This window comes from Oryctolagus cuniculus, chromosome 6 (genome assembly GCF_051225735.1).
Source record: "Oryctolagus cuniculus isolate XC-2025 breed Fujian yellow rabbit chromosome 6, ASM5122573v1, whole genome shotgun sequence".
Lineage (NCBI taxonomy): Eukaryota > Metazoa > Chordata > Mammalia > Lagomorpha > Leporidae > Oryctolagus > Oryctolagus cuniculus.
In genome coordinates this window covers 97,469,249-97,490,624 of record NC_142872.1, presented here as the reverse complement: position 1 = coordinate 97,490,624, position 21,376 = coordinate 97,469,249, and the positions used below count along the sequence as shown (strand labels likewise).

Sequence of the window (21,376 nt, the reverse complement as noted above, 5' to 3'; positions counted from 1 at the left end):
CTATGTAGTAAGACATGTTACTTGATGTCTTTTAGCTTCTTCTCAAATATGAACTTCCAAAAGCTGAAGGCTCATAATTCAAGATAGATTTTGTACAAAATATTTGAAGTCTAGTTTTATTTAGAGGCCAGTTCTGCCGTTTGCAAAATAAATGGTTTGCTTGACACTGTTAAACAGGCTGGCATGTTTTGTTTCAGATGGTAGCTGTCCAGGTTCTGCAGAGAAGTGTATAGTGAAGAAGATTTAAAAAACAAATAAAATACATTGCATTTATCTTTTTTATTTGAAAAGCAGAGGGAGACAGCATCTTCCATCTGCTGGTTCACTCCCCGTATTTTTGGCCCACAACAGCCAGAGATGGGTTAGGCCAATGACAGGAGCCTGGTACTCAATCTAGAGCTCCCATGCAGGTACCCAAGTACTTGCGCTATTGTCTGTTGCCTCTCAGGGAATGCATTAGCAGGAAGCTGGACTAGGAAATGTAATAAGGACTCAAGCCCAGAAACTCCAATACAGGTTGTGAGTGTTCCAAGAGGTTATTTTAACTGCTGTGCTGAATACCCATACCTGCCCAAGTTTTTAAAATGGAAGAACAAGAAATAAAAAACAAACAAACAAACAAAAAAACCAGGGGCCGGCGCTGTGACGTGTTGAGTAAAGCCGCCTCCTGCAGTGCCAGCATCCCACATGGGCGCTGATTTGAGTCCCAGCTGTTCCACTTCCGATCCAGCTCTCTGTTATGGCCTGGGAGAGCAGTAGAAGATGACCCAAGTTCTTGGGCCCCTGCACCCATATGGGAGACCCAGAAGAAGCTCCTGGCTCCTGGCTTCGGATCAGCACAGCTCTGGCCATTGAGGCCAACTGGGGAGTAAACCAGCGGATGGAAGGCCTCTCCCTCTCTCTCTCTCTCTTTCTCTCTCTCTCTCTCTCTGCCTTTCCTTCTCTCTCTCTGTAACTCTGTCTTTCAAATAAGTAAATAAATCTTTAAACAAAAAACAGCTATGAATCCACTTAACCACTTAAAAATATATTCCTTTGGAGCTCCTAAGTCTCCATAAAGTATGGAAGAGAGATGCTTGGTTTGGAACGTCTTAAGGAGAGATGGCTTAGTCATCTGCCACTGCAATAAAAGAATATTAGTTTAGATTTAGAGAATGATTAACTCTGACCAGCCAGCGTTATGTTCTCACAGCTTTGTGAAATGAGTTAGCTCAAAAGTGCATCTGCAGTAACTAAATAAGCTAACTCATTGAGTGAAGTTGTTTTGGATTTTCTGAGTGTGATTGATTAATAGAGATCATCATGGTCGTTTTTGGTTATGAGAATCACATGACCAGTTTACATGAAGAACTTTGACATCTCACTTGTTATGGAAGGAGGCACTCAAACGTGTGGTCTGCAGGTGATGGGATTCTATTCAGGCTTAAAACGGGAGATACAGGCTGTTTCTTTTGGTTTAGAATCAAAGTCTATTACAAAAATGTTTGCCTATCTATTCTGGCTCAAAAGGCTTTGGGAGATGCACATAAGCATGATGACAGTACCAAGGGCACATGGCTTAACACATGGATGGCTTTGCGGGTGGGGTTGAGGTTGAAAGAGCATTCGTAGAACTTGAGTTTTCCATAGTTTTCTGGTTGGTAATGTCAACAGCATCACAATTAAAATAATCATTCTTCATACACGGATTAGATTGAGAGATTCCAATCCATATCTAGTAGAGGACTGGCAAAGAGCTTGCTTTGTGGGGACAGCCAGCATACTTAACATCTGGAATTTGGGGAAGGTTGAGATTATCTGGTTTATGTACTAGAAAGACAGTGAAAACAGTACCTAAGACGTGAGAGTGTTTTTATGTTCATTCTGAACACAGGATAAAAATCTCCTAACCCCACAACCACTGCCCAGCTTTTACTTTGAGTCCTTTGGAACTAGTTCTTTATTTTGTGGTTTCAATGTAATTATTTCAGTGGTTTCTCTGAGTTACCCAGATGAGTAATTTTAATGTGCTGCCTTGTTTTGGAAGTTTGGTTCGAAGAGACTGATACACAGAAAGAGCCTTTGAGCGATATTGTGTGAAATGTGGGAATTGTCCATGTAAGTGTTCTCCCTAGCTGTTCTTAGGCAAAATGAGGGATAAAATAGGAATTAAGAATTTTTCAAAGAAAAGTCTTCCCTACAACTCAGTTTTACACCCACACTGGAGCTGGTTTTTTTTTTTCTCATCTCTTTGCATGAGTCAGAATCCTTGTCATAGGTAGCTGGAAGGGCTGCAATGGAAGCAAATGGGCAAACCCCTTATCATGGCCAGGTGCTATTTGTGGAGTATGAGAGAAGCTGTTGTGGCTATGGGGACAGAGAGCATTGCTAATGATCAAGAATGCCAAGCAAAATCTAGACAACTTACTACAACCTGTTGTCTTTCACCTCTGATTCCACTTTAATTGTTTCTGATCATCTTTTCTTTCAAATCACATCTTGGAATCAGAGCCCTCCTCAATGATTTCCCAATGCAGATATCAGATAGTGTAGGATTTAAACAGAATGAACTGTGCTTTACCCTTCTGACATCCCTCTGAGTTAAAACAAGACTAATCTTGGCACCATGGTGTTGGAACTAAAAGGTAAAATTCCTTCCTGTCTTCCTGCAGAGTACAGTACAATTCACAGCCCATCAACGCCCATTAAAGATTCAGATTCTGATCGATTGCGTCGAGGTTCAGATGGGAAATCACGTGGGCGGGGCCGAAGAAACAATAATCCTTCACCTCCACCGGATTCTGATCTAGAGGTAATGTCATTGCCCACACCCAAGTGAATAACAAGGTGCTGTAGTCACCAGCTGGTGACTCTGTAGACCTGCTATGGAAGGAGCAGTGAGCAGGGTATCCAAGTGCTTCTGTCAGTCCTTTCTTGTACGACAAGAAAAGCAATTTCTCTCTTCCATGTTGACTATATGTTAAGTGATTATTATTTTTGTCCTGTATTAACCATATGACAAAGCATATGTTTTACTCTAAAGAAACAGTAAATTATATAGTTCTGCTTGAACAAAATTCTGTTGTACTGCTCTGTGTCATTGCCATTTCAATTAAATAAACGCCATACTAAAAATGCTTAATGAAATCCACTTTGAAATTAAAGACACTCTTGTGTATATTGAGAAAAGGAAGCCTGGAATGTTCTAAATTGAAATGGTAATCACCTTATGAGACATGTTTTGGTGGAGTTCAAAAGCAGAAAGGATTAAGTAAGAACTCAAAGGGTGGTAGGTTTCATAGCCTTGAATCCACTGTAATTAAGTTTCTGCTTTTTGCCAAAGTGAAATCTGATGGTGGAAAACATGATTATTTTGGCTGAAAAGATGAAATTTTTCCAGCAGAATCTGGTCTGAATATTGACTGGTGTGAGTGGGATTGGAAAGGGGAAAGCTTGGGAGGCTTTCTGTGGTGTCTTGAAGACCTTTTCTGAAATGAATTCCTTTAACTCCAATCCTGACTATCCCAAGAGTGTGTCTAAGAACAAGAATTATGTGTCTGCTTAAGTCATTAAAAATCTATAACCTGAAGACTTAAAAAACCTAGCAGGAACAATGTACAGTCTTCCCTCAGTATCCATGGAAGACAGGTTTCTGGATTCCTCAACCCCAGCCGGGGCACCCACGTCCACAGATACTCAAGTCCCTTACAAACAATGTTGTAGGATTTACATATAATCTATGAACATCTCTTCTACACTTTAAATCAGCTCTAGATTGCTTAAATACAATGTGGATGCTATATAAATAGTTGTGACATTGCATTGACTAGCAAATAATGACAAGAAAAAAGTCTAATCATGTTCAGTACAGATCTAACTTTTTTCAAATATTTTTGATCTATGATTGGTTGGATCCACAGATGTAAAACTCCTGGATACCGAGGGTCTACTAAATATCCCATTCCTTTGATAACTGCTTAATAGGTAGCATAAGGTAAATAGATTATGTAAAACTTTAGTTTTTGAGTATAATTTTTAGTAGTTGGCTTGATGAGGATAAAACACAATATTAGTTATTTTTTAACACTTCTTAATAAACAGATAACAGAAATCAAAATCCAAAGATGAATGATTTTTTTAATATGAATGATTTTTAATAATTGCCTTTCTGTACCTCAAAAGTTATAACTCATTTTTTATTTCTTCAAAACCAAGATTAAAATTCTACAGAATTAACGACGACACATATTATTAGCTCTTTTCTATATTTATATTGACATTGATGATAGAATTATCTTATTGTACCTCAGCTGGGATAATATCTAGAAAAAAGCTGAGCAATGCTTTTTGGAGCGGTTGTGTTTTAAAATGTTGCACATTCAGATTTAGCATCGACTTCACATTTCAAGACTACTTTTTCATGGTGAAGTTAACTGAATAACAGTTTTCTCAGCCAAGGCAAAGACACATTGATTTGGTTCTTCCTTTATAGAGAGTGTTCATCTGGGACTTGGACGAGACAATCATTGTTTTCCATTCCTTGCTCACTGGGTCCTACGCCAACAGATACGGGAGGGTGAGTACCAAGAAGCATCAGTTTTTCACTTCTTTGGAGTAAATATACCTAAAATTTAGTTCTTGTCAAAAGAAATGGAATTTAATTTTAAGTACTAAACCTAAAATATATAAAGGAAAATGACTTTGTTGATACAGTCAAATACATATGTTAGGCAAAACTCATCAATGAATAGAAAAATGATTATTTTCAGGACTTCAAAACTAAGGGACTTTATGCAGTTAAATTCAAGCTTACTTTAGACCATAATAAATAAAAGTGATTGGACCCTATCCTATGAAATATTAAAATATATAGGTGATATAGAATGGTCTTTTATGTTGAATTTATTTTATTTTTAGAATTTTTAATTTTTAATTTGTTTTTAACAGATTCAATATAGTTTCTTCATAGATACAGTTCTAAGAATATAATGATATTCCCTTCCTCTCTCCTTCCATCTTTCTCTCTCCCTCTTTTCCTCCTTCCTTCCTTTTATGTTTTCTTGAATTTTTTATTTGACCTAACCTTTTACACCCAAAACCTTGTCTTCAGTGATGAGCAGTGTTTGGCATTTTATTTCCAAAGCACCTGCTATAAATGTCTTTATGTGTCCCTTTGTTATTGAGGCTGAATCTCTTTGAATGGTACTTAATATTGAACTCTTAATGGCAACAGGGCCATCATGTCCATGTTAGAGTTGTATTTATCTTGGTGTTACAGGTAAAGACTATTACAGGCCAGCTTCCATGAGTAGAACTTCAGTTTCAATGTTCTACATTTGAGTTTCTCAAAATGTTGGCAATTGTTTTTGATATACTCCTTGGTGGTTTCATAAGTCTTCCTGCATCAAAAAATCATGGTATTTCAAATGGTGATAAGTTATTTCTGAAACTGTCCTGTGAATATGATATTTCTCATTATTTTAGTCTTTAAAGAAATGTTAGTACAAATCTCAGATCCTTGAAACTATTGGTTTGAAGCCTTTTTTAAGTCTTGGTGATACAGAGATTTATGGCAATTAAATATGAAAATTTATGGTTATAAAATGTGCATGATTTCAGTAAAAATTTGATCAGATATATTCGTTCTTTCAATAAATGTTTATTTCAATATATACGCATTATGTGCCTACTATGCACATGTTGTCTAGAGGTAAAATGGAGGGAATTGCCGCTTTGGCTTCATAGACTGGCTTTCCTTCTCATGATCCTAAAGGTACACCAAAAAAAAAAAAAAAAAAAAAAGGAAAAAGTAGAAGAAGAAAAAGAAAAACAAGCAAAAGCTATAGGAAAAGAAACCACACATATATGAGAACAAGACCACCATTAGAATTTCTATTCAGAGTTATGATATCTATAAAATACAATGTATCCCATATTATTGTTAGACAAATTCTCTATAAGAAAGAGACAGTTGAACACAAAGGTTATTTTTTTACAAAGGGAGAGACCATTGAATCAATGAAATGAAGTTCCTACTGTGTGGCTAGCACTTAGTAGGATTCAATAAAGTGTTGCTATTTCTTTGATATTATTTCTTCTATCTATCCTATTACTATGCCAATACTACCTTAAAATGAATTGATCTCTCAAATATCAATGTAATGAGTGGGCAGAACCATGAAGATCTTTTGAACTGAACCATTAGGATATCCCTGCAACTAACTACTAAGGAAGAAAGCTGATGCTGGAACCTCCACAAAAGTACAGAAGTACTTTTAAAACTAGCACTTTAAAAACTAGCATTTGAAAATCATCCAGAAAGTCTCAAGCCTCTAAAAGCTCTCACTAAAGGCCAGATTGATGTGAAGAGAGCTGTTGGGATCAAAGATGCTTTGTTAGCCATTGAAAAGGGCCAGTGCTGGGATAAAGAATAATATTGAGGACTTCTGTGAGTAAGGTGGGGAACATTTCATGACCACATTTCAATCTTTGGCTATAAATTGTTGCTTTACATATAGAACTCATATTTAACCTGTAAAGCCCTGGTTTCTTACAACTTTTCATAAAAATTCTTGATAATCTCTTTCCTACAAATACTGTGAGTTTTATTTTTCACAGTTTCAAACATTAGTATTTTGAGCCTTCATCACACAATATTTTATTTGTTTGCTCCCCCCACCCAGGTCATGTGTTAAAAGCTTAATCTCATCTGATTTTTCCTAAAATCAAACTTTTATATTCTTTGAAGTATGGATTATTCAAACCCTTTAAGTATAAGCTTGCCCTTCATAAGTTGATGGAGCTGAAGGAGAACTTCAGAAAGCCTGTTGTTTGAGGAACATCATCCTGAGCATGATGTTGGGCCTGAAGTCTGGATGATGGGAAGTGATAGTGTGATGATCAGGAGAGTGTTCTAAGCAGAGGAAACAGCAAGCTCAGGTGCCAGAAGGGGTTTGGTGTTTGAGGGGTGACGGAGCCCAGTGATGGAGATGGAGTGTCACAGGGGTTGATCAGGGATGAGGGCAGAAGACCTCTGAGCCATAGTCATGAAGATTAATGTTGCATGTTCCAGAGGAAGTCATTAGAGGGATTCAGGGAGGAAGTGGGAGGGTCTGCTTGACATCTTTAGATTACCTTAGCTGTGTGTGAAGAGTTGGTGGTAAGAAGGGACGGCACTGTGATGTGGAAATTTAAGGCCCTGCCTGCGGTGCCAGCATCCCATATGGGCACCGGTTCAAATCCCGGCTATTCCACTTCTGATCCAGCTCCCTGCTAATGCAACTGGAAGAGTAGCTAGGGCCCCTGCACCTACATGGGAGACCCAGAAGAAGCTCTTGTCTCCTGGCTTTGGCCTGGCCCAATGACCGTTTGGGGAATGAACCAGTGATGGAAGATAGATCTCTGTCACTCTCTTTATCTCTGTAATTCTGACTTTCAAATAAATTAATTAATTAAAAAAAGAATTAATGGTAAGGGAGGAGAACTGGGGTCCAGATAGAAGATATTAGCAGTGATCTGGTACATTGGAAGTAGAGATGGTGAGAACTTACTGGATTCTGGATTGTATTTGAAGTATAGGATAGGATTTAGATATGACTTGGATCAGGGTGGTAGGCAGTAGTAGGTAATAGGAAAGAAAGATGATTAGGTTTTTGTCCTGAGCACTGAGAGAAGAGACATGTATTTGTTGAGATGGGAAAGAACTAATTTGGAGAGAAAATGGAAAGTTTGGTGTTGGAGAAGTTTGAGATATCTATTAGACATCCACCTTGACCAGGCAAGCAGGTGGTTGGGAGGTGAGCCCAGTGCTCTTGGAGAACTGGGTAGGGCTGGTGTCAGATTGAGAGTTAGCAGTGCACAGTTTAGGGTCAGAAGCTCCTCAGATACCCTCAGGTTGATTTCTTCCCATTTATTAAGCTTCTTCCTTGTGCCAGATGCTGTGGTCAGCCTGTTACCTCATTGCCAGAAGGCATCCCTTCCTGGCAGGGTAACTTTTGAAGGTGCTTGGCTGAGGACATTGAGTCATCCAAATGTAAGAAAGCTTACTTAATGTTCTCGTCATTGGAGAACTTTAGAGATGAACGGAAGTGGCTCTCACATCTTGTCAGTCAGTGGCAAGTCTTCCTCTCTACAGCAGATTCTGTTGTGCTCCTGAGCCTTGTCAGGGGAGCATGTGGCTGGCCCTTACTCTGCATGCATATAAAGGAATGAATGCCTGACAATGTGATAGCTGTTCTGTCTCTATGGGAACCAGACACTTGAGAAGTAGCTTAGTCACAGTAGCTTAGGCAACTCAATGAGTAGGCTATTCAGTAAGGGGATACAGGATCTGGTTGATATAATGCAAAATTAGGGCATGTTACAGCAATAAGTACCCAAAAAAGTTTGAGAATATCCCCCCTCTCATGTAATTCTAGCTGTGGGAAGAAGGCACGTTGGGTGTTATAAGGAAGTGTTGTTTTATAACAAAGGTATGAGAACAAAAAAAGAGTGCTGGTACAGTTCAGTCTTTGCTAGGAAACGGAAAAGAAACAGCACATTAGCAAGAAAATTAAGTCCATGGGTGTTACTGTAAATTAGGATGTTGTTAATAATATCTGGCCTGGGTGCTTTTGTTTAATGCTTTTTTTAAAAAAAATTCTTTCATCTCTTGTTAATATCAAAGTACCAAGACTTGTATTTCATCAAATAAATGTTGTGCTGATGACCAAACATGATTCCATTCTTGTGGGAGAACTCCTCAAGATAATCACACCCAATGGCTTGATTTTTCCCAACACTTTCCTTTTATTAACACCTGGCTTTCATAGGGGTTTGGGCAAGAATGGATCTTAAGAGTATTGGACCTCACTCTTCATTTTACATAAAAAAAAAGCATAAACACAAAAGATAAAGCATGTTTAATTGTAGACTCATTAAGAATTTCCTACATACATAGCACTCAATTCAACATTAATGTTCTAAAAATGCCATTGCCAAGCGCATTTACACATGAGAAAATTGAAACTTTGGAGAGGTCAGAGACCAAATGTGGAAAATACTTATAATTATCCTGTTTGATATAAAATAGATATTCCATGAATACTGGTTATATTTTAATGTAATGTAGGTGAGAATTGACTATCCAAATAATACCTGAATCCTGCCATGGTGGTTAGTGAGTAATATGGTGGCAGTGTCTCCAGATTTATGAATTGTCAGTATGTGATACAGCTTGTGGTATGATAGAAAGAGCAGTAGATTTGAATTAAAGTAGATCTGGAGTCAAATCCAAACACAATGTTTTGGTCTTTGACCTTAGGCCAATTATTTCTTTTAACTGGACTTCAATTTTCACATCCATAAAACCAACTACTTGACTTGCAGAGTTGTTTTAAGAATTAAAATAGATCATGAATTTTAAAAGCCCTGGCTAGTATCTTATTAATGGCAACAATCAATAGTAAGAAAAAGCATGTCACCTGTTGAACTTGTAGTGGTCTTTGGGCATTTGTTTTATATCAGGATTCTAAGAGTGTCAGTTGTCATAGTGAGTTTTGATTAATTTTTGTGTGGTGTGTTACTGGGATCATTCAGTACATTGAGGACAGAAAAGTGTGAAAGCAATTTATCTAGCATATTTCATCAGAACACTCCAGTTAGCCAGTAAACACAGGAAACACAGTGTTCCTACTGTGTGTTGGGGGGTAATACTAAACTCAAGGACTTTTGAGGGATAACACTCTTCTATGGTGTTGGTGAAGGTTCTGAGATCTTAGTGTGGCACAGAGCAACAGGACACCCAGTGTTCTCATTGGATAATGGAGGAATGTTGATTTAAACCATATGATCTCTCTTTTGGCACCCAGTATCAGTGGTTGGAAGATTTTCTCTGTAAAAGGTCAGATATATAGTAAATATTTTAGGCATTGTGGACCATTTGCCGATCCTAACTACTCAGCTCCACCCTAATGGTGCTGAAGCAGCCATCGGCAGTACCTAAATGAATGAATGTGGCTGTGTTCCAATAATACTTGATATATAGTTCCCAAATTTGAATTGTGTATAATTTTCACGTCTTATGAAATATTATTATAGCCCAGAGATTGACAGACCATACCCTTTAGGCTAAATCTGGCTCATGGTCTGTTTTTGTAGGGCCTTTAAACTAAGAATACTGTTTAAAATTTTAAAAGGTTATTTAAAAAAAAAACACACACACACACACAAAGAAGAATGTGTGTTGGAGACCATATGTGGCCTGCAAAACTTAAGTTATGTTTTATCTGTCCCTTTAGAGGGAAAGGTTGTCCCCTTCCCCCTATTCTGCATCCTGTCCTCAGTACCAGGACAATGAAATGACTGCAACACTGTAGCCACTATAGACTGTGAACTCAATAGGGCCTCCCATGTTTGCATCTGTGGCCCCAAGGAAGTGCAGGCCAGTTCATGAATTCATTCCCGTAAGAAAAATTTGTAACAAATAGACCCAAAATGCAATGGGGCAAACACAGTAAGAATAGATTATTATTTCTTATTTAATAGTCTAGAGTAGACATCTCAGGTTGCTTAGTTTGTGCAAAATTTGGCAATGCAGATAATGATTGTGCCATCTTTACCTTGTAGCTTTGGAAGCCTCTGAGCCATTGACATAAGCATTCTGGCTCCCAGGGAGAAAAAAACAGGGACAGCTTGAATGGGAAGTTTTGTGGACCAGGCTGAGAAGGGGCACACACTCCCACCCCAGGGCCATTGGCCTCACCCATGCAGCCCAGGGCCAAGGATACTGTGAAATGTGGTCCCACTGTGTGTACCCAGGAAGAAACAGAAAATGGATTTTAGTAAACAAGGAGTGGTTGCAGCCAATATCAACTGTTTGACCAATGAGTGAACCCCACAGCACACTTTCAAGCCCCCCTGGTAGCTCTGGCCATTCCAGCAGAGCAGTGTCCAAGGCCCATGGCTGGGGGCTACAGAGTGATGAGTACCACTGTGACCCCAAGGGGTGGTGCCATGATTGCGCTTTCTGCTTTGTGTATGAGTGGCAAATCAGATCGAAATGATGAAGTGGGATCTGCCTCCATATATATCTCCTGGATACTGTGCAATGACATAGAATCTAAATTCTGAAAATCACATTTTTTTTTTAACTCCAGAGAAATTTCCGGATGAACAAGACTTCTTCCATGTAGTTTTGCCCTTATCCTGATGGTGGTTCTTTTTCCCTTTTCCTGTCAGCCCCTTCCTTCCAACTGCTGGAAAAATGGAACTGAAATGTATGTTCTTGCTACTTTAATGAAGAAAGCCTATTTTTGTTACTCATGGATGTGAAGCGGGATGCAGTGTGTGAACAGTAATCATCACTGCACTTGCCTGCTCTGGCTGGCTTCTGATCTCCCTTGCTCTGTGGCCTTTGTATTTCTGAGTCTCCCTTCTCCCATTTTTAACCTTTCCATGAATAATATGGAAGCAATCATAGGGCTTTTAGGAGAACAGTATTAAGCACATGGGAAGATCTCCATAAATAAAAGCTGTTATCGCTTACCTTGATGAGTTAGAGGAAGGAGTCAGCAACCATGCATATTTTGTTCCAGAGAGGAGAGAAGGAGATGGATAGAAAGCATTTTAAGTGGCTGAAATGCTATACAGAGGGGGTAGATATCTATAAAGTACATTTAAGGGATCAGAATTGGAGATAATGAGTAGCAAAAAATGTGTTGATGCAGATAAAAGCATTGCATCTGTATTCACCTTTTATGCTTTATGCAACTATCTCATGTTTATTATCCAATTAGTTACTTCTTTTTGTTGAGGAGGAAACTAGGGTAGAAAAATCCAGTTGTTCACCCAAGGGAGCACATATATTAACTGGCAATACCTGGAAAATGATCTTGTCTTTGAATTGGCCAAGGAGGGTTGTAGAGAAGATTGAGGGCCAGAATTTTGTGTTGTGGGCATGGGGATGCGGTGAACAACATTAAAACAGTGTAATGACATGGTGGACGTGTACAGTGAGATTAATGTGATAGCAAAGAAAATTATTGTGCAGTTCTCCTGGTAGGGAATAATAAAGGCCCAAGAGTGGCTGTAACACTAGAAAGGAGAGAGAGATAGGAGAGTGGTTACAAATGAAATTTGGATAAGGCTTTTGATTGGATTCAGCTTTGAGTCTTTCACTTGGCACTGCAGGGGCCCTAGGTGTGGAGGCCAATTTGGCCAGGTCTACTCTGGCTTTATTCTTCTTTCTCTCTTTGTTCTATTACTTGGCAGTTGTCCCATGTTTTGGATTCATTGGGTTTCTCCACAATCAAAATTAATCTTTGCATTGGTGAACTTCTTTCTTTTATTCTCTACTTGGGTATTATTTTCATGATGTTGAAAGGGAGTCTGAAGTAAGTAGAAAATTAACGCATTCTAGTGTCAGATATCTAATCAGTTAAATGACCTGATTAACCTCACCACAGATTTGGATTTGTTTTTTGTTTTTTAAATCAAGCAGTAGTTCAACCATGATTTGTTTTTCATGTGCATATAATATCTCATGGTAACCCTGATTATTTCTTAATTGGCATCAGAATTACACCCAACTCACAAAACTTGACATTTCACAACAGCTGTTAAGATATAGTTCTTAAAAACATGAAAAGGTTAATATTTCCATTGATACCAAGAGGAAAGAACAGTGGAGTCCTTGGGTCCCATAGGTAGTGTATATAGTTTAGTTAACATATTTAGTAATATTTTTAAGAGAAATAACATTTCAACACACACACACACATATTTCTTCTTTCAGATAAGAGAGTTAATTTGAAAGCTTATCCTTAATCCTTCTTCCCCAGTGAACAGCCAGTATGGAAATAAACTGCTTCTGTATTCCAAGTGCCTGTTCCTGTTTTTCAGCTTCTTTTTCCCCAAAACAAAAGGTCCTGAATGGAGAGAATTTTTGAGTGACATCCAGGATCTGTCTGGGCCTGTCATATTAGCATTCTAAATAAGAAATTAAGAAGCCCCACAAAGCAGATAATTTTTTTCACTCATTTGATGGATACTGCATAAAGATTTGTGCTTCATTTGAGCAGACCCAGCAAGAGTCTTACATTGAGCAACAAGTCCTCATATTCCCGCATCACACCTCGCTGGCCAGTTAGGCTAAGCTGCCCAGGTAGGAGGAGTACAAATAGAATTTAAGAACCTTATCTTTTATTCCACAGATTCAACATGTACATGCCATATCCTAAGAAACTTACAATACTTTCTGAAATAGTTGAACTACCTTCTAGTAGCTCTTTCTAGCCTACAATTGATTATTTAAATAGAAATAATTTTTTTAAATGATGCATAAGGTTACTTTAAAAAGTTTGTAAAAGTGAAGTTTTATTTTGGTACAGAAATTTTTAAAATCCATGCATGGAGGGGCTGGCTCTGTGGCGTAGTGGGCTAAGCCTCCTCCTGCAGGGCTGGCATCCCAGTAGGCGCCTGTTCACATTCCAGTTGCTCCATTTCTGACCCAGCTCTCTGCTATGGCCTGGAAAAAGCAGCAGACAGCCCAAGTGCTTAGACCCTTGCACTCACATGGGAGACCTGGAAGAACTTTGCAGCTTCTGACTTCAGATAGAACCAGTTCCAGCCATTTCAACCATTTGGGGAATGAGTGAACCAGTGGGTAGAAGATCTCTGTTTCTCTCTCTCTCTCTCTCCCTCTCTCTCCCTCCCTCCCTCCCTCCCTCCCTTTTTAACTCTGCCTTTCAAGTAAATAAATAAATCTTTTAAAAAAATCCATGCAAACATGGGTTTTTCAAAAAGTATATGAAAAACGTGTTTTTTAAAAAATATTTATTGATTTATTTGAAAGTCAGAAGTACAGAAAGAAGAGAAAGAGATCTTATTATCCATTGATTCACCCCTGAAATGGCCACAACAACCAGGGCTGCGCCAGGTCAGAGCCAGGAGCCTCATCCAGGTCTCCCCTGTGGAAGCAGGAGCCAAAGCACTTGGCCATCTTCTGCTGCTTTCCTGGGCACATCAGCAGGGATCTGGATTGGAAGTGGAGCAACCAGAACTCGAACCAATGTTCATATGGGATACCAGTGCTGCAGGTGGCAGCTTAACCTGTGTTGAGGTGGATTCGTTCTGAGAGGAGGAGCGTGGTGGGGGCAAGAAGCACAGAGTCACCACACAGACCCCGGGAGTCAGGTGAAAGCAGGCCAGAGGGAAGCAGCCCGCAGACTAATTTATTTTAGTTGGTACAGCAGCTTAAATAGCCAAGGCAGCCAATCTGGTCAAGGGGTAGTCTGTGCCCTAACCAATCACAGCCTGTTGCCAGGCAGTTTTTGTTGCCAGTGGCCATCATGGCATGGCCTTCTCATTCTACCACAAACCTGTGCAACAGTGCCGGCCCCAAAATATGTGTTTTATTAAAAAAACTTATGCATGGATTTCAAAACTTTGATGCACAAAGATAAACTCATCCTTTAATTCCATTTTCCTCAAACTTTTTAAAGTTGCCCTTGTATTATTTCTTGAAATCCCAGATAGAAGAACACTTCCTAGGAGTTTGTGCAGATTTTGAGCTCGCAGATGTAAGGCGATACAGATACAAAAGACATTACATATCTCAAATATACTTATAGATTGGAAATATGAATAGGACAACAATTAAAAGGCAAAAATATATTTTTTCTGGATTTGTAATAACACCCTACATATTTTGTAGAGTCCAATTTCTAATTTAGAATGCTGTGATTTTGTAAAATTAGAACACAGACATAGGTTTCAAAGCAGTTCCTAAATGTCTGAATGTAAAGAATTTAGTCAGTGTATGTTGCCTTATGTGTTTGCCTGATTGTTAATTTTTTGATTATTAATTTAGAAAGATAAGTTGGGAGAAGAAAAGGAATAGCAGGGCAAAATTTGCAAAAGTGTGTTAATCAGAGCTCCAATAAAAATAGGAACACTTTGCTGTAGTGCTTCACTGGTCTATGTAAGCAATAAAGAGAAACTGCTTCCTCATTAATGTTTTATTTTTAGTCCTCATAAAACTGAAATGACTTAGTCTTTTTGGACTACACAAGATTAGTGCAATATTTGACACTGTAACACACTGTTAAATCAACACGAAAAAAATCTTGAAATACATCTTTTAAAACAATTATTAAAAAGGTGGGGATATTTTCATGGGTAGATAAATGGTTAGCTTTAAGGTTTCCAGAGAACAGAGAAAAGAAACCTCAGAAAAACATTATGGATCTCTTTCTAAACCCCTCCAAAAAGATAACCATGTTTTCCTTTAATTTTTCACCTGCCTTTGGAATCCCCAAGATCTTTGTGGATGCACTGAGTCAAAGGCAGAATTTTTGAAAAAGTCAATAAAAATCGGCAAAACAAATTATATCTGAGGCAGTTTCTGTTCTGTGGAGGGTTTGTGTTTGGCCCTAAAAATTTAGTAAGTAAGAAGTGTTAGGGGTTTTTCTCATGTCTTTGTGATTGTTTTGTTCAATGTACGACTCTGTCCCCAGCAGGCTGAACTGTGGGGACTTTAATGAGACTTGTGTGGTTGCTTTGGGCATTTTGCTGGAAGACTGTGTTCAATGATTCAGGGCAGATAAGGAGCGCCAGCAGTGGGAACTTGCAGAATGGACAAACGACAAGCTGGGAAAATGTGTCTGCAAGGGTCCGTCGCTGATACGTAGCACCTGTGTCATATGGCAATGCGAACTGTGGCGGGTCTGTGATAAGGCTCTGGCTCATTTGGCTGTAGGCAGAGCTCAGGGTCAAAAAAAGTGTTTTGTTGTCATGGGGGCAAAACTGCTGAATTTATAGGAAAAAATTTCATATGCTTATGCAACATGATCAGTAAAATAGTGTCTGGCTGTTTTATGTTTTCTTTAAAGAAGCTTTGAAAATTCTACATTCCAGTCCATTTTCCAAACTTTGCTCTGAGAAGATTCGTTAAGCAACTTTGTGACATGGTTTGCTTTGGCTGTCCACTCGGTGAAGTTAGATTCTACCTCTTCTCTCTCTTCCTGGTGGTGGACATGGCTACAATATAGAAATATACAGCTTCCTGATGAGGTCGAGAAAATTGGTGATGAGTACATACCTCCCTCAAAACCGTTTTCACAGTGCTTATTGATGAGATAAAGACCACAGTGTCATGTACAAGTACTAGCATTATTAACACAGATGTAATGGTCAAAGCTCTTAACTGAATGAGCAAGAAAATAATCTCAGTAGTGTGAAATTCAATCTTGTCACTGAAATAAAGCAAATGACACATAAGAATGGACCCCTACTCGCTTCCCTGAGGACCCCAAAGTATTCACAGTGGTTTCCCTATTGCATATAGGTCCCCATGCTAATGCCATGTGGTCTTCATATTAGAACGACTCAAAATGTAAGACCGCATCACAAAATTTGTCAGAACAGAAGCAGTAGGCACTATTTAGTACCTTAATCTTCTAGCATAGAGCAGTGTAGTTGTGGGCAGTGATCTTGAAAAACATCCATGAAGTAATTCAGAAAATTGTGCCCCTTCTCTAGTTACTCACTAGGTACATGGGTCCTGGCACCCAGAGCACATGCACCTGACCACACCCTTCCCTCCTGCCTGAGTCACCATGTCCTTCGTGGCCTGATAATACAAGTTATTCATAAAGTCAATCTTGCATCATTTATAGAATGTACACACAGCACTGTGGGTGGTGTCTAAGCATAATGCTTGCCTTTAGGGAGCTTATAAAGGTGTAAAGCAGGCTGTCACTGGCAAATGACTGAATATTCAGCAATCTGTCATTGGAGTAATACTGCTCTAATGCCACCTAAGTCCACTAAAAGTTAACATACAAGAGTCTCACCATGTTAAAGAAACAACTCTTCCTGTACTTGGTATTCATGGCAGACATACCCTAGTGGCTACCATCACTTACCTAGTAAGAAATAGCCTGTAATAGATGTCAAGTAAGAACATGTGCATGATGGATCAGGAAAGAGAAAATCAGAATCCATGGGAAGTGTACATCTAAAAAAAAAATGTCAGAAACCCTGAGTTAGTTGCTTTGAGGGCTTCTGCTGTTCTTAAATTACACTAGAATTTCTTTGTTCTAGCTGGTCGGTGTTGCAGAGTGACACAGCTGCTCAGAAATTGATGAGATGAAGATCCTATGGCTTCAGTTATCAGTGGTGGAGTTCCTCTGGGTTCCTAGAAGAGAGTATCCCCTATGATATAAAAAGAGTGGAGTTGTTGCAGGCAAAGCAGTCGTGTATATTCTGAATCTCACTTAAGTCTAAGTATAGGTTACCCAACCAAGTCCTGGTACCTGCTCTCAATAAAAGAGTTTAAGCCAAGGCCAGCATTGTGACATAGCAAGTTAAGCCTCTGCCTGAGATGCCATCATCTCCCATGGGTGCCGGTTTGAGAAACGGCTGTTCCATTTCTGATCCAGCTCCCTGCTAAAGCAATGGAAGATGGCCCAAGTCCTTGGGCTCCTCTACCGATGTGGGAGACTGGGAAGAAGCTCCTGGCTCCTGGCTTCAGCCTGGCCCAGCCCTCACTATTGCAGCTGTTTGGAGAATAAGCCAGTGGACGGAAGATATTACCTCTCTCTCTCTCTCTCACTCCCCCCCCCCCCCCGTTATTCTCTGTCTCTTTGTCTCTCTGTAACTCTTGCCTTTCAAATAAATGAAAAATAAATCTTTTTTAAAATTTCAAACATAAAAGGGATAGGCTGAGGAACTGCAAAGCTCTTGCAATTTTGCCTTTTAAATGTCTTGGGTGTTTTAAAAGTATTGTTTGGATGTACTTTTTTAAAAAAAATATTTATTTTATTTATTTGAAAGAGTTATAGAGTGAGGTAGAGTCAGAGAGAGAGAGAGAGGTCTTCCATTCACTGGTTCACTCCCCAGATGGCCGCAATGACTGGAGCTGTGCCAATCCGAAGCCATGAGCCAGGAGCTTCTTCTGGGTCTCCCACACAGGTGCAGGGGCCCAAGGACTTTGGCCATCTTCCACTGCTTTCCCAGGCCACAGCAGAGAGCTGGATCGGAAGTTGAACAGCCGGACTCAAAGCGGCATCCATATGGGATGCTGGCCCAGTAGGCTGTGACTTTAATCCGCTGCACCACAGCGCCAGCCCCTGGATGTACTTTCATTTTCAGAATAAATATTTTTAGTCTATAGTTTCATTACCAAGAGAAAGTTAATCTTGTCTTAGTGAATATATATATATATATATATATATGTACTTTTTTACTTTTATTATGGAAACTTCCAGTCATATAAAAAGGCAGATGGAATAGTATAATAAAACCAATATAACCTCTCCAACTTTAATAAAAATGAAGTCCTAGTTAATTTTGTTTATGTGTATCCTCTCTACATCCCTGTGTTGTCCTTTCTGTCCAAGGGTGATTTTTCAAAGTAAATCCCAGCTACTATATATATGCTTTACATTTTTTTTTTTTTTGGACAGGCAGAGTTAGACAGAGAGAGAGAGAGAGACAGAGAGAAAGGTCTTCCTTCCACTGGTTTACCCCCCGAAATGGCCACTACGGCCAGTGCGCTGCGCTGATCCGAAGCCAGGAGCCAGGTGCTTCCTCCTGGTCTCCCATGCAGGTGCAGGGCCCAAGCACTTGGGCCATCCTCCACTGCCTTCCTGGGCCACTATGCTTTACATTTTAAGATCAGTATGCATTTAAGACTCCATTAGGGGGAGGGCACTTGGACAACCATTAAGATGCTGTTTGGGGTGCCCACACCCCATAACAGAGGGCCTAGGTTAGAGTTCCTGCTCCACTTCCAATTCCAGCTTCCTTACAGTGTGCACCCTACAAGGCTGCAGGTGATGGCACAAGTAGTTGGATCCCTTCCACCTACACAGGAGACCCAGACTGAGTTCCAGGCTATGGCTTCAGAATAGCCAGCCCTGTCTATTGCAGACGTTAAAGGAATTAACCAGAGGATGGAAGTTAGCTCTCTCTCTCTCTCTCTCTCTCTCTCTCCTTCCGTCTCTCTCTATTCTCTCTCCCTCTCTCCCTTTCAAGTAAATAAAAGCAAAATAAAATTTTTAAAAAAATTTAAAAGATTCCATTAAAGGAGTTTTTAGACTAGAAATAATAGATAGTACTCAGTACCTTAGCCATCTACCAAATTAATAATTTTTAATATCATTAAATGTCTAATCAATAGTTATACTCTCCATTTTTAAATGTTCCTTTTTAGTTGTAAAATACACAAGCCATAAATGCTGTCTTCCTGACCATTTTTCAGTGCACTGTTCAGTCATGTTATGTAAATCCACAGTGCTGTGCAACCAACCCATATTTAAAGCTGTTTTCAATTGAGACTGAACGTCTGTACCCACTCAAGAACTCCCCAGTCCTCCCTGCCTCTAGAGCCTAGCAACCTCAATTCTACCTGTGTCTCCATGAATTTCAGGTGCTTTTTATCAGTGAATTTATACAGTATTTATCTCCTGACTGGCTTAGTGTCACTTAGCACAATATACTCAGGGGACATCCATGTAGTAAAATGTGTCAGAATTTCCTTCCTTTTTAAGGTTAAATCATGTTCCACTGCATGTACATACTGCATTTTGTTTATACATTCATCCATCAGTGGAACACTTGGGTTGCTCCTGCCTTTTGGTTTATTGCCTTTTGATTTATTGATTGCTATTTACTATTATTTGATTCATTCCTACATTCTGACAGATGTAGCAATTCTTTATGCCAGATATTAATCCTTAACCAAAGGAATGATTTGCAAACATTTGTTCCCATTCTGTAGGCTGCCTTTCCTTTCTGTTCACTGTACCCTTTGATGCACAGACATCTTAAATTTTGGTGTACTCAACTTTATCTTTTCTTTTGTTGCCTGTGCTTCTGGTGTCATATCTGAGAAGTCATTGCCGTATCCAGTGTTAGGAAGTTTTCCCCTAAGACTTTTATAATTTACTCTTATATTTAACTATTAGCTGTGTTCTGAATTAGTTTTTGTGTAAGGCATGAGGTGAGGATACAATTTATTTTTTGCATGTGGATATACAATTTATTCAGCATCATTTGTTGAAATTACTATCATTTCCCCCCTTGAATGGTCTTAGCACCCTTGTTGAAAATCATTCGACATGTATGCAGAGTTTACTTCTGGTCTTTCTGTTAATTTCCATCATCCCATATATCTGTATTCATTCCACAACCACATTGTTTTTATTACTGTAGCTTTGAAAGAAGTTTTGAAATTGAGAAGTGTGAGAACTCCAACTTTGTTCTATTTCAGTATTGTTTTGAACATTCAAGGTCCCTTGAAATTACATACAAGTTCTAAGAGGGATTTTTCTCTCAGAAAGAAAAATTCCCATTGGAGATTTGATCAGGATTGTATTAAATCTGTAAATTCCTTTGGATAGTAGATTTCTTAATCATAAATTTTATATCTATGAGCATGTGATGTCATCCATTTACTGTGTCTCTATCAATTTCTTTCAGCAATGCTTTGTAGTTTTCAGTGTTAAAGTCTTTTACCTCCTTGGTTAAGTTTATTACTAAATAACTGATTCTTTTTATTGCTGCTGTTATAAATGGAATTATATTAATTACCTTCCCAAATTAGTCATTGTTAGTGTCTAGAAACACAACTGATTTTTGTGTATTGATTTTTATCCTGTACCTGTACTGAATCGTTCTAAGAGAAATTGTTTTGTTTGTGGAACCTAATTTAGGATACAGTTATGTCATTGCAAACAGATCATTTGACTTCTTCCTTTACAGTTCTGATGCCTCTTACTTGTTATGCTTGCTCAACTGCTCTGGCTAGGACTCCTCCTACTCCGTTAAGTAGAAAGAGCAAAAGGGGGTCACTTTTTCTTGTTCCTTATATGAGAAGAAAAAAGCTGTCAGACATTCAACAATGAGTATATTAGCTGTGTAGGCTTTTCGTATATTACGTTATTATTTTGAGTTGGCTTCTTTCTATACCTAGTTGAGTATTTCCTCCCAGTGGTCTTATTTATTTATTTATTTACATTTTTATAGTTTTCTTATCTCTTAAGTGTTTTTTAATCTGCAGCTTCTTGCTCACTTTTTGCTTTCTTTAACTCCAGTGTTTTGAAGTAACCAGGCCATCTGTCCTGTAGAGTTCCAGAGAGTCTGAGTTTCCTTGACTGTGTCCTTCCTGTATAATTTTTTTTTTTTTTTTGACAGGCAGAGTTAGATAGTGAGAGAGAGAGACAGAGAGAAAGGTCTTCCTTCTGTTGGTTCACCCCCCAAATGGCTGCTACGGCTGGCGCACTGCGCTGATCCAAAGCCAGGAGCCAGGTGCTTCTTCCTGGTCTCCCATGTGGTGCAGGGCCCAAGGACTTGGGCCATCCTCTACTGCCTTCCCAGGCCACAACAGAGAGCTGGATTGGAAGTGGAGCAGCAG

The 21,376-nt window shown here is 39.1% G+C and overlaps 1 protein-coding gene across 46 annotated transcripts in view; it reads left to right on the top strand.

Annotated features, from left to right (window-relative positions):
* The window catches only part of EYA1 (EYA transcriptional coactivator and phosphatase 1), a 371,713-nt gene that overhangs the window by 294,327 nt on the left and 56,010 nt on the right, over nt 1-21,376 (top strand). For all 46 annotated transcript variants that reach the window (XR_016235724.1, XR_016235723.1, XR_016235727.1 and 43 more), the window contains 2 exons: nt 2,652-2,791; nt 4,472-4,555. Coding sequence is in view for 41 of the 46 variants with exons in the window: in XM_089335376.1 (XP_089191502.1) it covers nt 2,652-2,791; nt 4,472-4,555 (224 nt within the window). In the remaining 5 variants the exon portion in view is untranslated. The remainder of the gene's footprint in view (nt 1-2,651; nt 2,792-4,471; nt 4,556-21,376) is intronic.